At 54.8% G+C, this 16,663-nt stretch overlaps 1 protein-coding gene across 2 annotated transcripts in view; it reads left to right on the top strand.

The window, feature by feature from the left end:
- The window catches only part of GCK (glucokinase), a 55,899-nt gene that overhangs the window by 35,981 nt on the left and 3,255 nt on the right, over positions 1 to 16,663 (top strand). Inside the window, exons 3-8 of one of the 2 annotated variants that reach the window (XM_068550307.1) lie at positions 9,091 to 9,253; positions 9,835 to 9,989; positions 11,037 to 11,156; positions 12,773 to 12,868; positions 13,082 to 13,181; positions 16,311 to 16,494. In XM_068550307.1, the coding sequence (XP_068406408.1) occupies positions 9,091 to 9,253; positions 9,835 to 9,989; positions 11,037 to 11,156; positions 12,773 to 12,868; positions 13,082 to 13,181; positions 16,311 to 16,494 (818 nt within the window). Of the gene's footprint in view, positions 1 to 9,090; positions 9,254 to 9,834; positions 9,990 to 11,036; positions 11,157 to 12,772; positions 12,869 to 13,081; positions 13,182 to 13,435; positions 13,502 to 16,310; positions 16,495 to 16,663 lie in introns of those variants that run through there. The other variant, XM_068550308.1, reaches the window with a different exon arrangement.

The raw sequence follows: 16,663 nt of genomic DNA on the forward strand, positions 1-16,663 counted from the left end.
GTAGCTGGTTTGTGTCCACTGCTCACTTACAAGCCATCAGCAAACTCTCCTTTCATCAGGCACTCCCCTGGTTGCTATAAGTGTCCAATCAGGTTTATTTTGATCATTTTTTTCTAGTGTAGTGTTTGTTTTGGTGGAGGGACTCATCTCTGGGGCTTCCTACTCCACCATTTTCTGTGATGGCATCTTCTTTTCAGAGAATAAGCTTCATTGATTTACTGTGGGAGTGGCATCCAAGAGGCTGTGGCACCTGTCTGTCTCCTTAGAACACCAGAATAATCAGCAGGCATGGGGGTGGGAGTTTGGATTAGGACCTGCTATAGATCTAGAGCTTTGGACGGCCTGTATTCTAAACTCTGACCCAGGGGTTAAAGCATCCTTTGGTAGTAAAAATAGCTACAAATTATTGAACAACTTGTATTGCCAAGAGTCTTATCTACATTATCCCATTGAATCTCCTCAATAGCCCTGTGAGGTAGGTAAGTCGTTACCTCCACTTTACTGATGAGGAAGCTGAGGCCCAGAAATTAAGGGACTTGCCCAAGTCCTACGGCCAGTGAACTGCGGTTTTCAGACTCAGGCTGGTGACCTCATGCTCCTGTGTCACCCCAGCGTTATCCTGCCTTCCTTGCATGGGTCCTGGATGATCCCACAGCCTGCCTCCCCCTCCCCAACCAATGTGCAGGACACTCCCTGTTCCTCACCCACCCTCTTCCCCTACCCCTCCCATGGCCACAGCCTTTAGGTGTCCCCCTGAAACCTGGCCCCAGGCCTCCAGGCCCACCTACTGTCAGAGGCAAGCACCATGCAATGCAGACCTTGGCAGCTGCTGCTGTTCCCAGCCCCACCAGCTGAAGCTGAGGTCTCTGAACATCTCTGGCATGGAAGCAGCTCCAGAGGCTATTTCCTGACCCTCAGCATGTGCTTGGCCCTGAAGAAGCCCTCCCCCTCTAGTCAGGAAGACATCTTCCAGTACACCTGGAGTCAGGCTGAGCTGTGGGCAAATCCTGGCTAAGTCACTGATGGCTGTGGTATCTTGGAACTCCCTTAACTCGCATGGGCCTCAGTTTCCCCACATTTAAAATGGCTGCCCTGGGCTTGCAGGCCAGTTGTGATCTGCATAAGCATCTAGCACAGCAGCCAGCATGTGGAAGCCACTGGGTACCCACTAGCTGTGGTTATCATGACCCCAGCCCACTCTGCTGTCTCTTGGCTCCTCTCCCCCTTGCCTCTATCCCTGACATGGCCACATTGCCTGACACCCTCTCACCACCGGGCCCCTGGCCTGCCCTTACACAAGGGCACAGCCAGTCTCCAGTCTACCCTGCTGTAGGCAAACACATGCAACACCATGCTGACCTCCAGGCCCCATGGCATCAGGTCAGGGAGTGCCCACGCTGTTGCCCAGCTGGTGCTGAGGGCCGTCAGGCCATTGGGGAGGGGCTGGCATGCTGGGCTCTCCAGCTCCCAGCCCCACTTTCTTTCCCACTGGAATATGGGGACCGGCAATTTGACACATTTAACTCTGAGCCTGCATCCTTCAGAGTCTGGGCATCAGAGCCTCTGTGCAAAAATAGCAGGTAAGGCCCAACCTTTTTATTTTTTAGCTTGATTTTAAAATAGTACTCCATTAATACACATTCATTGCAGAAAAACTTAGGACATACAGATAAGCAAAGAGGAAAATTAAGTCACTCATGTTTCCATCATCAAGATAACTACTATTCACACCATTGTGAAGCAATTATACTTCAATAAAGATGTTTAAAAAAAAAAAAAGATAACTACTATTACCATTTTTCTGTATTTCCTCCCATGTGTATATTACATGTAATATACATATACATGACAAAAGGGGATCATGCTATATTTTATAACTGTTTTTCCTCTCTATTAGTCTTCTATTGCTATGTAAAAAACTACCTCGAAATTTAGTGGCTTGAAAAAACAAACCTTTATTATCTCACACTGTTTCTGTGGGTCAGGAATCCAGGAGTGGCTCAGCTAGGGTGTTCTGGCTCAGTGTCTCTCCTGAGGTTTTAGTCAAAATGTTGCCTGGGGTGGCATCATCTGAAGGCTCGACGGTGGCTGTTGGATCTGCTCCCAAGGTGGCTCGCTCACCTGCCTGGCAAGTTGGAGATGCCCATTGTCAGGTGGTCTCAGTTTTTCTCAGTGGACCTCCCACTAGAACCTGAATGTCCTCATGATCTGGTGCTGGCTTCCCCCAGAGTAAAGAATCCAATAGAGAGAAAAGCGGAAGCCTCAATGTCTTTGATGGCCTAGCCTCACAAGTCACACTCCGTCATTTCTGCAATAGCTTATTAGTTACATAGGCTAGACCTATTCAGCATGGGTGGAGCCTACCCGGGGGGCTTGAATGCAAGACATGGGGCTCATTGGAGGCCCTCTTGGAGGGTAGCCATCACATTCTCTTTAAACAGGATGTCATGAACATCTTTCCATGCCAATAGAGGCAGATCAATCTTACCATTTTAAATGACTGCATATAAATGTAGCATAATTTATTTAGACAATTTCCTAAGGTTGGGTGTGAGGATTATGTCCCATTTTTGGATCCTAGAAAGAGTAACCTGGAATATCCATCTCCGAATTTGTCAGATTATTTCCTAGAGATAAATTACAAAGAAAATTAAATCATGCCTGTCAATCAGCTCCTTGAGCAACCAAGAGATGAGGGTACCAACTGGGACATGGAGAAAAGTCCCTCTGGTCCTGCTCTCAGATGCCCCACCTCTCTCTCTCCCTATTAAGTCGGGAGCTCACTATCTGCTGAGACATCCTAGCCCATTGTTGTGCAGTTCTGGGTTTTTGAGGGGGAAAGTCTAAGCAGAAACCACGTTCATCCAACCTCCTCAGGACAACCCTTGAGATATTGAAGACTCTAATTATGTTCTGGGCATCCCTCTGGAGCCATTGTCTCTGAGACCCTCCGTCTCCTGGCCCCTCTTCTCTGGACAGGTCTATCCCTTGCTACAGGGATCCTTGACTCCAGCCCAGTGTTGACCCTCTGGTGTCACTCCCTCACCTAAAGAGGGAACGGTGAGACAGGGCACACCTCTTGTGGTGGGAGCGCAGGAGAGCTGGCATGATGCATGAGAGTCTGGCTCCGGAGGATTAACTAGTATGGGGAAGTGGGGCTGTTGGACGCCTTCCTTCCTGCCCTCACAGGTGCTGGGGAATGCAAGGAGGCGGCCCCAGGAAAGGGCTCTGGGGAGGGGTGCTTGCTGGTCAAAGTGCAAGCCAGAGAGGACACTGGAAGTCCAGCAAACAAGAAAGGGGCCCACTGATCTGTGCCCAGCCCTGTCCTCTCCCACTTCCCAGAGGACAGAGCTGGAGGATTCTGATCGTCTTCTCAGGTGCCATGTGCCTGGACCAAGAGAAGAGCAGCTGCTTCTTGGCCTGGCTGGTCCAGAAGGCCCCCAACTCCAAACCCAGGGGTGAGCCCTGCCCACCCTGTGCAAACAGAGGCTCAGAGCCAGGGGCTGGTGGGACAGTGACCTGTCACATGTGGGTTTGGTGAAGCCCTTTTGGTTCTATTTTGAGAAGGGGATCAATCATGTCAAGGTCTTCCTCAGGGATGGCCATTGGCGGGAGAGCCTGGCATTCCGTCAAGCTACCACTCCCCAACCCCGCTCACTCCTGAGCTCTTAACTAATTTTAGCAGGGCTTGGCAGCTTCTGGCAGGTCCAGGCAGGACAAGTTCACTCCCAGGCAGGGAGCTGGGAGTGGGGAAGGGGGATGGTTCTCAAAGCGAGCTCTGGCCTGGATTTTGCAGACCCAAAACCCAAGGATAACCTTCCCCGCCTTTTGAGGCAGGTTTTGACGATTTACAGTTGAAGACCCCAATGAAGACAAGCATTTTCTACTTGGTAGGGGCAGATGGCCCTGGGTGGGGGTGGGGCCAGTCATCAGGGTGGTGCCCCACCTCCATCTGCTCCCCCTCACTTCCCCACCCCTCCCCCTCCCCTCCCCTCCCCTCCCCTCCCCCTCCCCTCCCCCTCCCCTCCCCCTCCCCACCTCCTGGCCCCACCCCCATCCCCCACCTACCACCAACCCTCACCCCCACCCTCCAGTCCCGCCTCTGCCCAGGGCCTGAGCCTGGCTCTCAATGACCCAACCGAGGTCTTTCGTGCAACCCCCAACCGTGCCCCGCTCCCCCCCCCAACCAATCCTGCAGCCTGATTGGCCACATGGCAGGGCTTTGAGGGCTCAGGAGAGGAGCAGCCCAGGAGGTCCCTGCCCTCTGCACCTCTGCTTCACGAGGAGTCTGCCTTGCTCAGGGCCTCGGGCCTGGCCTCCCAGCCACCAGCCTGTCTCTCCCCTCCCAAGTACAGGACAGGCCCCAGGTGAAAATTAGCCAGGGATCCCCGTGGTCTGAGACCAAGCCCAGACCCTCCATCCTGCGTGGGGCCAGCCCCTCAGCAGCCCCACCCTGTCTGCCCGGCTCTTCAATGTGCTTTCCTGACCTGAGCAGCATGATGACTGCCTACCCTGGCACATCCAAGAACTGGAGCGTGTATAGAATGGTTCTGCCCCCTCCACAGAAACTCTGGGCAACGAATCCCCACCCCGGTGGGCTGAAGGCATGGGACACCACCCCACAGCCCTCCCCCCGTGGCTCTTGTCACCCCTCACTCCAGGCAGGCCTCCTCTGCCCTTTTGGCCCTGCCTGACCCGGTGGCGGTAGACAGTATTTCAACAGCCAGCCACTGAATGCTCTCTGCAGAAGCCCTGCGCGGCCTGCGCGGGCAACTCCCCGGCTAGGCGGCCCGCACCTGCACAGGTGGGCCTCAGACTCCCGGCCTGCAGCCCAGCCCTGCGCCTCTGCAGACAGGAGTGTCTCCCCCTCCCCGCAAACCTACCTTTCGGCCCCTCAGAGAGATGGTGATGGAGGCCACAAGGAGCTGGGCCCAGACAGCTTTGAATCTGGTAAGGGTCACCCCAAAGCCAGGGCGAGTGGTCCCCGGGGCCACGGCTGGGGCAGGTTCTTCCTGTGTGGGTAGGGCAAGTGGTTTGGTGGAGTGGAGGTTAGGGGCAGCTCTGGACCCCTTGGAAGGAGGCACAGAGGTGCGGAGGCTACGAGGCAGCGGGTCCCCCCCAGTGCCCACTGTCCAGCGTCTCCAGGAGGGGTCTCCAGGGACAGTGTCTTCTAGGGGACTTGCTCCTGGAGCTGACAGTGCTAGGCTGTCCCCTGCGCTCTGGCCTCACTATTCAACTGCTACTTGGCGTCCATCTCCCCTTGGCTAACAGACGCGCCAACGTGCCTGCAGAGACCAGGCGGATTTCCCCAGCCCAACCCACCCCTTCTCAGTCTGCAGAACCTCCCCTCCTAGGACTCAGCCATCAGTATGAGGACAGTTCTTAAGGCCACGGGTCTGGACAAGGCCATGGGCTGTACAGGTTGGAAGCAAAGTGCGAGGGGCCCAGCTGGTTGGGCAGGAATGACGGGGGCTGGTGGGGCTCGGCTGGGGACACCTGCCCCATTTACGCCAGTCAGTGCTTTGGGACCCTGCCCCAAGGGCTCAGGAAAGATGGCAGGACATCCTGTGGGGCTTCTATTTGACAGATGAGGAGACAGGGAAAGGTTTTGAGAGGGCCTCCCACACCTGCACAGCAGTGGAAGGGCCCCAGAGGGCCAAGGCATGGGGCCCCTGGGCAAACGCTGGGTGCCCTGTGAGCTCCAGAACCCATCCCAGTGTCCTGGAGGGCAGTATGAGCCCTGCGTGGGTCCAGCTGCAGCCATTGGATGGCTGTGTACACACAGTGGGTGACCCTGGGCCAGTTGCCACATACTCCTGGGGAAGTGGGTCCCCAACCCGCCAGCTTCAGACCCTCCTGGAGAATCCCAGGAGAGCCAAGATGGGAGGACCCCAGAGAGCCAGAGGGCACTGGGCAGTCTGGCTCTTCTGCAAAGCCCCGGGCCGGGGCACCAGAAGCTGGAGTCCTGGGGGGCTGTGGCCCTGTCAGATGGTGGCAGTGGCCCTGCCTGGAGAGTAAGAGAGTTGCTCCGGGAGGAGACCCCCTCCCACCATGTTTGGGTGCAGCCGTGAGCCCTGATGCTGTGTCCTGTGACCTCCTGGTGAGCAGGCAGGGGTGCAGCTATGGGGGCAGGGCTGGGGGGACAGGCTCTGTCTGTGCTTTGTTCTTCTGTGACCTGGGGGGACAGGTGGCTTCTTGGGGTTCCTCAAGCAGCACCCCGCAGTTCCTAGGCTGCTCGGCAAGACCTTTAAGCCAGCTTGCACGGACACCCAGCCTGGGCTCCGGGAAGGGCTGGGCAGCCCAGCGGGGTAGGAAGGGGAGGTGGGCTCAGAGCCAGCGCCTGGGTTCAAAGCCAGCTCTGAGCTGTCTATATCTGTGGCCTTGGAAAGGAAGTGGAGATAATAAAATGCTTGGGTTCCAGGGGGATTAAGCGTAAGGGAGAACTGGGGATGCCCCAAGCGGGGCCTGGTGCATGGTGCCTGCTTCTGGGGATGTTCCCACGGGGTCTGTGAGGCAGACCTCTGCCCCGTGACTTGAACCCCACTGGCGTCCGCCTAGACACACAGCCTGGGGGGTGAGGTCGGAGTGCCTCCTCTCAGGGTTGCAGGCTAACTGTGGTGTCTGCAGGCCCCAACGCACCCGAGAAAGGGGCTCGCACCCACCATGGAGGACGCTCCCCACTGCCACGGGGGAGGGTTTCTGGAGGCCTGTGTCAGCCTGTGGCCACCTGGAGTGTTGGACTGCAGCCACGGAACCTTCCAGCACCCTTCCCAAACTGTGCCCACGTGGGCCTGGACACAGAGGGTGAAGCCATTGGGTCACGGCCCCTCATGAGTCCAGGCTCATGGCCACTGGTTGGGCTGCCATGACGGAGAGGGAGGGGATGGAGCCCTGCGGGGCCTGAGGGCTGGACCTCTGCAGGATCCGAATCGCTTTTGGTAAGAGCCCGTGACGTCTTACAGTTCTGTTTTGGGAGAGATGCCGGGCAGCCTCTTGAGGACTTCTGACAGCGGCCCTTGAGTGCATGGCTTTGGGTGCTGGCCTCACTCTGTGCGCTGGCTGCATGTGGCTGCATCTAGAAGATGAGCGGGTGGCGGCCCCTCGCCCGCACTGTGTCAAGGATGAAAGGCAGCTTGTGTAGTGCACTCAGCTCAGAGCCTGGCATATTGGAAGGATTCAGCAAATGTTAATGTTACTATCCCTCCCTGGCACATTTTACTTGAAAGCGTGTGAAAGAAACAGAGATGAGGCCAGGCTGTAGGCATGGTCCTCTGAGGACAGCCTGGATTGTTTCACAGAGCATGAGGGCCTCTCTGGGGGTATGTCCTGCCAGGACAGCCTTGGGGTGGGCTGCACCCTCACCCCATCTGGGGCTGTAGCTCACCCTAGAGCTACAGAATGGCTTAGCAAACACTGGTGTCTGATTCTGTGTGTCTTGTCGTAGACTTCGTCAGCCCCATCCGTTTGTGACCTTCCCTGGATTTAAATTCTAAGTGTGAGGTCTTGGTAAGAGAATTTGCTCCTAAGTAAGGATCTGTATGCACTAGGAATGCTTTGGGCTGCAGGAAACTAAAAGCCTGACTGACTGTGGCCTTAAGTGATTAGTATCTATTCCCACAACCGGCACTTGGAGGTGGGTGGGTCCAGGGTTGGCTCAGCACATCAGTGATGTCATCAGGGCTGGGCTCACTCTGTCTCTCTTCTCTGCCATCTATAATATGCTAACAGCCTTTTCTCTTCAGCCTTGTTTCCTCGTGGTTCAGGATAGCTGCTGCAGTGCCGGTCAGCACACCCTTATACAGCTGTGTTCACAAAGTTAGAGGCGCACTGACCTTCCCAGAAGGCCCCCCTCCTGCTAAAATCAGGCTTCCCTTCACCTGACACTGGCCGGAACTGGGCCACATGCCCATCTCTAAACAAAATCACCAGCAAAAGGGGATAAGATAGCTGGGCTTGGCTTAGCCCAGTCATGGGCTGTCCCCTGGGCCTGGGAAGGGGCTGTCTTCCTTTGATGTGATAGCTCCCCAGACCCCCACCAAAATGTGTGCTCTAAAAACTGAGGAAGAAGGGGCAAGCAGCTCTGTTGTCTCCTGATTGGAATTCAGAGCATCTCCACCCCCCGAGCTTACCTGGAAAACTGCTAGCGAGAGAGTATGAGTTTTTTGAAGAGTGGACCCACGGCTTTTATTCGAGTATCCTCCCTTTCCTTTTTGGTCAAATATATAGGGAATCGAAGTGGCCTTCTCTCCATGAACACATGCTATTGTGCAAAGGGGAAAGGGCGGCCACACCAGTGTCCACACGCAAGGTCAGAGCAGGGTCCCTGCTTCCTGGGGACTAGTGGGCATGGGCACGGTGTTTAAGTCCAATGTCATGCCACCATGAAGGGATGAGCAAGCGGCCACTCCCCCAGAGGGTGCGGGAGGAGAACCCAACCCAGGCCGTCCATACTCACGGGAATGGCGGTATTGAGCCTGAGCTTTGTGTGCCAGCCTCCCTCCCGTCAATGTATAGGGACCTCTCCTCCCTCTGAGGGCCTCAGCGCCTTCCAGGCTATGGACTGCCATGCTTTAGTCCACCAGACACCTCTAACTAACTGGTTTCACCTCTAAGTAGCGTGTCTTGACCATCACTTACGAACATGTGTACACACTGGCCCACTAACTCCCTTAGCATAGATTCCTAGAGCTAGAATGACCGGATCTTTTAGACAGTAACGCCAGCTGCCCATCGCCCTCCAGACGGCCTCTTCCAGCCTGTGTCTCACTCACTCTCCTGGTTAGCGCCTCCCTCCTCCCCTGGCCTGGATCAGGGGTACAAAGGGAGGTGCCACGTCTGCCCTCTGCCCCTCACCCTCCAACACGCCCCAAGCTGCATTTGTTTGGAAGCTGGTGTTGGAACTGTGCTGTCTTAATTTTTCAACCGGTTGTAACTGTGGTAGTTTGAAATGATGGGTCACCCTGGACCCAGGGTCCAGGGGCAAAAGGAGACCGTCGGTGTGTGGGGGAAACACCCACTCTGTGGTCCCCCTTCCCCGTACTGCACAGCCCCTCCTCCGCCCAACTGTTCCCCGTCTCCCTCCCTTTGCAGGTGGAACAGATCCTGGCGGAGTTCCAGCTGCAGGAGGAGGACCTGAAGAAGGTGATGAGGCGGATGCAGGAGGAGATGGACCGAGGCCTGAGGCTGGAGACCCACGAGGAGGCCAGTGTGAAGATGCTGCCCACCTACGTGCGCTCCACCCCGGAAGGCTCAGGTACCGCGGTCCAGGGCGGGGCGGGGATGGGGCTCACATGGGAGCCAGCAGGTCCTCATCCAGAGGCAGCTCTCCCCTGGCCCCAGCAGGGAGAAGTGCCCCAGCCCCCTCCTAACCGCCCTGACTGTCCCCAGCAGCCCCGAGTCAGCTCCCCAACATGCTGTGCCCCAGACACCAGCCAGTTCTCACCCTCTGCTCCGCTGGCCCAGCCCTGGGGCCGTCAGGCTCACTCTGGCCTCGGGACACTGGCTTTGTTCATCTCACAATGAGACACTGGTTACCCACAGTCATTTGGGGGACTCCCAGCCCAATCCTGAGTCTGGGCCATTTTCCTAGGTCTTCAGGTGGGCCCTGGGCTGGGGGCGACTTCAGCCCAAGGCAAGGGATTCCGGCTGACTTCCCCACTTCACCTTTGACCCTTTCCACAGTTTATCCTGGGGTCCCCCAGATGTCTGGCATCAGGGGCCCCTTGTCCAGCTCTCTGGTCCCCCCACCATGCCTTCCCCTCCTCCTCTCCCAGTCTTGGGGGCTCCTGCCAGGCGGTGCCCATGAGACTGATGTGCTTCTCTCTGTGGCTGCAGAAGTCGGGGACTTCCTCTCCCTGGACCTGGGCGGCACCAACTTCAGGGTGATGCTTGTGAAGGTGGGGGAAGGGGAGGAGGGACAGTGGAGTGTGAAAACCAAGCACCAGATGTACTCCATCCCCGAGGACGCCATGACGGGCACTGCTGAGATGGTGAGCAGCTCGGGCTAGGGCTGGGGGGCCAGGGACCTCGGTCAGGACCACCCAGGATCTCGGAGCTTGGCTAGTCCTGGCGGGAGGGCCCAGCTGTCCACCAGGGGCGGGCGGAGCTGTGGGCCCAGCCTCAGGGGACCCTGCTGCAGGAGGAGGAGGGAGCTGAGAGGCTTAGGTGGACGGCCACTGGGTGTGGCCCCGGAAGGTCGCACCCCTGCCCAGTTTCCCAGAAGGATCTGGAACAAGGCAGGGCAGCCAAGAGAACACGCTGCTCCAACAGGCTCACAGCCCATCGTTCTATCTCCACCCCACGTGTCGCCCTCACCCTCCACCAGCATGTATGCCAAGTGGCATGACTGCAATGATAATATCTGACCACGGGGAGGACTCAGGAAGGACCACAGAAGTAGAATGAGCCCTGGGCGGAGGTGGGGAGCAGCCAGAGTCAATCCCCGCGAGGGGCAGGGTTTCAAGGTAGGAGGCCAGTGGCCGCCTGGTCCTCGCCACACCCCCGCGTGCCGTGGGTCTGGGCGTGGAGCAACGCTGGCGCCCATCAGGGAGCTTAGTCAATCAGCAGGGCACTCTGTAACGCCCAGGTCTGTGGATAGGCCTGTGTGAATGGGGCGGCAGCTGGTCCTCGCAGGGCCAGGGGTGGGGCGGCCAGAACACTTGGAGGCAACAAAGAATACTCTATGCTGGAGTCAGAAATCGTAGTTATCACCAGGGATGCGCCTCTGTCCAAAGCCTGAGACTGGAGTCCACTGGGTCCAGCTGGGAGGGCCAGGCTAACAGAGCACAGCTGGGCTAGGGACCAACCCCGTCGTCCTGGCGTTGCCCTGTCCCGAGGGCTGCTGTCAGCGGGACTCTGGCATGGGGCAGGGCTCAGGGCCTGAGTCCCGACAAGCAGTGGTGATGAGGAGGTGGGGACTGAGGGTAGGCCCGGAGGCCACGCTTCCCTGGGGCCCTATGGCTCAGCAAGGGCTGAGGAGCACCTCGGCAGGAGGCTCGCCTCTGCAGCTGATGGCCACCTCGGTGTGCATCTTCCAGCTCTTTGACTACATCTCTGAGTGCATCTCCGACTTCCTGGACAAGCATCAGATGAAGCACAAGAAGCTGCCCTTGGGCTTCACCTTCTCCTTTCCTGTGAGGCACGAAGACATCGACAAGGTGGGACCAGGTGTAGAGTGGGTGGGGGGAGGTGGACGGACGGATGGACAGACACCCCAGAGAAAGGCACCCATGAACTCTGCCCTGTGCTGCCTTCAAATGCAGCTCCCATTGTTGGGAAAGAGCCTTGGATTCAAACTGGCTCCATCTCTTACCTCTCGTGAGACTCTGGGAAATGATCGTATTAGCTGATTCTTACTATTTGCCTCCCACAACCCTATGAGGCGTGCCTATCACCCCCACTACAGGTTAGGAAACTGAGGTGTAGCAACTTGCCCATGGTGGGAAGTGGCAGTGCTGCGGCTCAAACTCAGGCAAACAGGCTCCAACACACCTGTGTGTCATCTCTATGCTGTACCGCTGCCTGTGGCAGAGGTGGCAGTGTGCCGGGGCTGAGGGTCTACCCTGCCTTCCAGCTGGCAAGTTAGCCTGTCACAGTTACACACACACACACACACACACACACACACACATGCTCACATAGACACGTGTAAATTATACGTACGTATGCACATAAATTATACATGTGAATTGTACACATGTACACATAAATGTACACACTGCACATTTAAATTATACACATGCATGCACTCATGTCGATTATACATTCATATAAACACATAAATTGTACATGCATATTTTTATGCATACATAAATTATACATACATATATATACACAGGCCAGTTATATATTCATATATATCTACACATGCCAATCATACATACATATATGCATGTAAATCATACATATCAAGTATACATACATATAAACGTGTAAATTACACATGCATGTTTACACATGTCAAGTATACATGCTTGCATATATGCACATGTCAATCATACATATATTCACAGGTCAACGATACACACCTACACACGTTGAATATACATACATGTGTACATGTGTGTGTAAATGATCCAAACATACGCACAGTTATACATAACACACAGGCCCTCTGGGTCAGAGAGGAAGCCAGGTCAGTACTCCTGGCAGAAGCAGTAGCAGGAGCTGCATCTCACAGTGCTTTTCCAAGCCCCAGTCCCCGCTGGGCACTGAGGGCCAGGTGGGACCTTCGCACGCAGAGGGTGCACACAGGAGAGGAGCCCCACTCTTATACTGGCTGCACCCCTCTGGACCTCATCGTCACTCTGGGCTGACGACTCTGGGCTTAACTACACAAGCATTCTTAAATTGACTGGGACCCAGCCCTGCAGAAATACGAGATATTGGTAGAAAATTATCTCCAACACTTCTTGAACTTATATGGCTGCTTTGAGCCTCAGTTTCCTCAGCTTTAAAGTGGGTGCACAGGGACTTCCCTGGTGGTCCAGTGGCTAAGACTCTGCGCTCCCAGTGCAGGGGGCCCGGGTTCAATCCCTGGTCAGGGAACTAGATCCCACGTGCCACAACTAAGAGTTCGCATGCCGCAACGAAGATTCCGCGTGCTGCAACCAAGACCTGGTGCAGCCGGATAAATAAATAAAAATAAATTAATTAATTTAAAAGAAAGGTTAATTATAAAGTGGGTACACATCCCTGTGGTCCGAGTTAGCTCCCGTCCCTTCACGCCTGCCCCCAGCATCCAGCAGCCACCGAGGCCCCCCTCTCCCCCCAGGGCATCCTTCTCAACTGGACCAAGGGCTTCAAGGCCTCAGGAGCAGAAGGGAACAACATCGTGGGGCTCCTGCGAGATGCCATCAAACGGAGAGGGGTGAGTAGCACCTGCACCTGCCCCTGCCCTGGGCCCCCTCCCCCTCCCCACCTCCTGCCGGGAAGCCAGGGAGGGCCTTCTGGGCGTCCCCCCAGGAAGGGGTCTCTGCCTTCTGCGCCTGGCTGGACTGGCCTGGAGCAGGCTGAGACCCGCCCCCCCCCCCCCCCCCCCCCCGCCCAGCCCCATCACCACTGCCTCTGTGCCTCCTGGCAGGACTTTGAGATGGACGTGGTGGCGATGGTGAACGACACTGTGGCCACGATGATCTCCTGCTACTACGAAGACCGCCGGTGTGAGGTTGGCATGATTGTGGGTAAGGATGCGCTCCCTGCCTGACCCAGGGGCCTGGGCCACCACCAAAGATGGGGCCGAGGCTTCCCGTCTTCAGCAGGCTGCACATGGCCTCTGTGCCAGTCATGGACCCCAGAAGTGCTGGAGCCCAGGGTGGTCTTAGGGAGCAGCAGGGGTGTCCCGAAAGACAGTATACCAATGTATATTGGTATTGGGTGTACCAATAAACAGGTGCTGTTTATTGGTAGGAAGCATTTCAACACTCACAAGTCACTGCCTCAGATGGTGTACCAGCTGCACGTCCACCTGGCCCATCAGGATTTAATTAAATCACCTTATCTGGTAAGTTGACCGACCTGGACAGATTTGTCCAAGTGGAAGAGGATAAACCAGAGTGGTGTCATCCCTCCCTGGACAGTCTTACCACACCCCAGGGCAGCCGTCTGCCCTGCCTGAAGTGGAGGCAGGTACCAGGAAAGGAGGCAGCACTGGCCCCAGTGGCCCTTTCCCACCAACCAAGGGCCTTTCCCAGAAGTTCCCAAGGCTTTACAATGAGTGTTTACTGAGGAGTGTTTACTGGACATACAGGCGAGCGGGTATTTCCCTGGACTCTCTGGGCCCTGGTTCCCAGAAAGTCAGCATTAAATTTGTTTGCTTCCACGGCCTCTTCAGGGCCAGCCCTGAGGGTTTCTGTGTTCTTAGGACCCATCTCCAATTGCATGAACATGTTCTAAGGGGCGGGCCTGCTCTCTGCCTCTCCTCTAGTTTCTCACATCTCCTCCTTCCATTCTCACCTTTCGGATGGAAAGTTCTTTTTTTTTTTTTTTTTTTTAACACCTTTATTGGAGTATAATTGCTTTACAATGGTGTGTTAGTTTCTGCTTTATAACAAAGTGAATCAGTTATACATATACATATGTTCCCATATCTCTTCCCTCTTGCGTCTCCCTCCCTCCCACCCTCCCTATCCCACCCCTCTAGGTGGTCACAAAGCACCGAGCTGATCTCCCTGTGCTATGTGGCTGCTTCCCACTAGCTAGCTATTTTACATTTGGTAGTGTATATATGTCCATGCCACTCTCTCACTTTGTCACAGCTTACCCTTCCCCCTCCCCATATCCTCAAGTCCGTTCTCTAGTAAGTCTGCGCCTTTATTCCTGTCTTGCCCCTAGGTTCTTCATCACCTTTTTTTTTTTTTTTCTTAGATTCCATATATATGTGTTAGCATACTATATTTGTTTTTCTCTTTCTGACTTACTTCACTCTGTATGACAGACTCTAGGTCCATCCACCTCACTACAAATAACTCAATTTCGTTTCTTTTTATGGCTGAGTAATATTCCATTGTATATATGTGCCACATCTTCTTTATCCATTCATCTGTTTATGGACACTTAGGTTGCGTCCATGTCCTGGCTATTGTAAATAGAGCTGCAATGAACATTTTGGTACATGACTTTTTGAATTATGGTTTTCTCAGGGTATATGCCCAGTAGTGGGATTGCTGGGTCGTATGGTAGTTCTATTTTTAGTTTTTTAAGGAACCTCCATACTGTTCTCCATAGTGGCTGTATCCATTTACATTCCCACCAACAGTGCAAGAGTGTTCCCTTTTCTCCACACCCTCTCCAGCATTTATTGTTTGTAGATTTTTTGATGATGGCCATTCTGACCGGTGTGAGATGATACCTCATTGTAGTTTTGATTTGCATTTCTCTAATGATTAATGATGTTGAGCATTCTTTCATGTGTTTGTTGGCAATCTGTATATCTTCTTTGGAGAAATGTCTATTTAGGTCTTCTGCCCATTTTTGGATTGGGTTGTTTGTTTTTTTGATATTGAGCTGCATGAGCTGCTTGTAAATTTTAGAGATTAATCCTTTGTCAGTTGCTTCATTTGCAAATATTTTCTCCCATTCTGAGGGTTGTCTTTTGGTCTTGTTTATGGTTTCCTTTGCTGTGCAAAAGCTTTTAAGTTTCATTAGGTCTCATTTGTTTATTTTTGTTTTTATTTCCATTTCTCTAGGAGGTGGGTCAAAAGGATCTTGCTGTGATTTATGTCATAGAGTGTTCTGCCTATGTTTTCCTCTAAGAGTTTGATAGGAAAGTTCTTTAAGTCCACACCTAAACAGGAGCTCCAGGGGCCCTGGCAGTGCTCCCCTGGCTCTCTCCGGTTCCCCAAGACACCACCACCTGGGCTCTACAGCCGCTTGCCTCGGGCTCGCCCCATCTGGAGCAGAGATGGCAGAGTGGCACGTGGTCGCATCTGCCCTGATGTGCTTAGAAACATGTTTATGATAATTACCAAGAGCTAAACATTGGGAGAAACCACATCAAAGTCTGGATTTCTTTGTTTTTTCCCCACAAAAACTTGGAAGGCCCGGCATCACTGGGCCCGAATTCCAGGCAGCTCCACTGCTGGTGTGAGGTTGGCATGACTGAGTTGCTGTCCCTGATGGCTTGAGGGGTGTGCAGTCACGTTCAGATTGAAGCTCTGCTGTCACCATTTTGAAAACTCTCAGTTTATGAACAAAGGACCCCATGTTTTCACTTTGCATGGGACCCTACAAATTACAAATTCCTTAGCCAGGCCCGCCTGCAGTGGCCCGTGTGCTGCTCCCAAGGGCCCACACTGTGACTTACTCACCTCTGGGTGCCCGCCTCCTCCCCACAACAGATCCTGGGACAGAGAAGCTCAAACACATGCTTAGAAAGTGCCAGAACACAAGGGTGGCGCATAGACAAGACAAAATCATAACATCCCATACCCATCTCTAATTGGCAAAGCACTCTGACACATGTTCTTTCCCTCACTTCTCTCAACTACCCAGGTAATAGGAGGAGTAGGTGTTACCAACCCCTCTTGGGGAAGAGGAACTGCCCAGGGAGTTGGGCTTATCTACCTGAGGTCACACAGCAAACCCAGGTCTTCCAGCTCTTGGGAGAGCTGGTTTCCTTTGCTCCAGGGGATGTAGGGAGTGCTGGGGGTGGAGGGCTCAAGGAAGCTGGGAAGACAGGGCCACACGGGGCTTCCTGCCGGGGTGATGCACCCAGCCGAATCTTCATTGCGGCATGCATGACACCCATGCATCCAGGGGGCATCCCAGGAAGCGCAGCGCCAGGTGGGGCCTGACGCTGCGGCCTCTCGCAGGCACGGGCTGCAACGCCTGCTACATGGAGGAGATGCAGAACGTGGAGCTGGTGGAAGGGGACGAGGGCCGCATGTGTGTCAACACCGAGTGGGGTGCCTTCGGGGACTCGGGCGAGCTGGACGAGTTCCTGCTGGAGTACGACCGTGTGGTGGACGAGAACTCCCTGAACCCCGGCCAGCAGCTGTAAGGACCGCCCCTCCCCCTCCCCCCACGCCGGCCCCGCCCCGCTCTGGCGGCAGATGGGGCCTGCCCGCAGATAATGGGCTTGTTTTTAAACAGCTCTGGGGAAAAGCAAACTGACAATCCCTTCGTAAGCTGGCTCTTCTCTTCCTTCAGCTCGTACGCGTGTGCC

This window comes from Eschrichtius robustus, chromosome 8 (genome assembly GCF_028021215.1).
Source record: "Eschrichtius robustus isolate mEscRob2 chromosome 8, mEscRob2.pri, whole genome shotgun sequence".
In the NCBI taxonomy this organism is placed as follows: Eukaryota; Metazoa; Chordata; class Mammalia; order Artiodactyla; family Eschrichtiidae; genus Eschrichtius; species Eschrichtius robustus.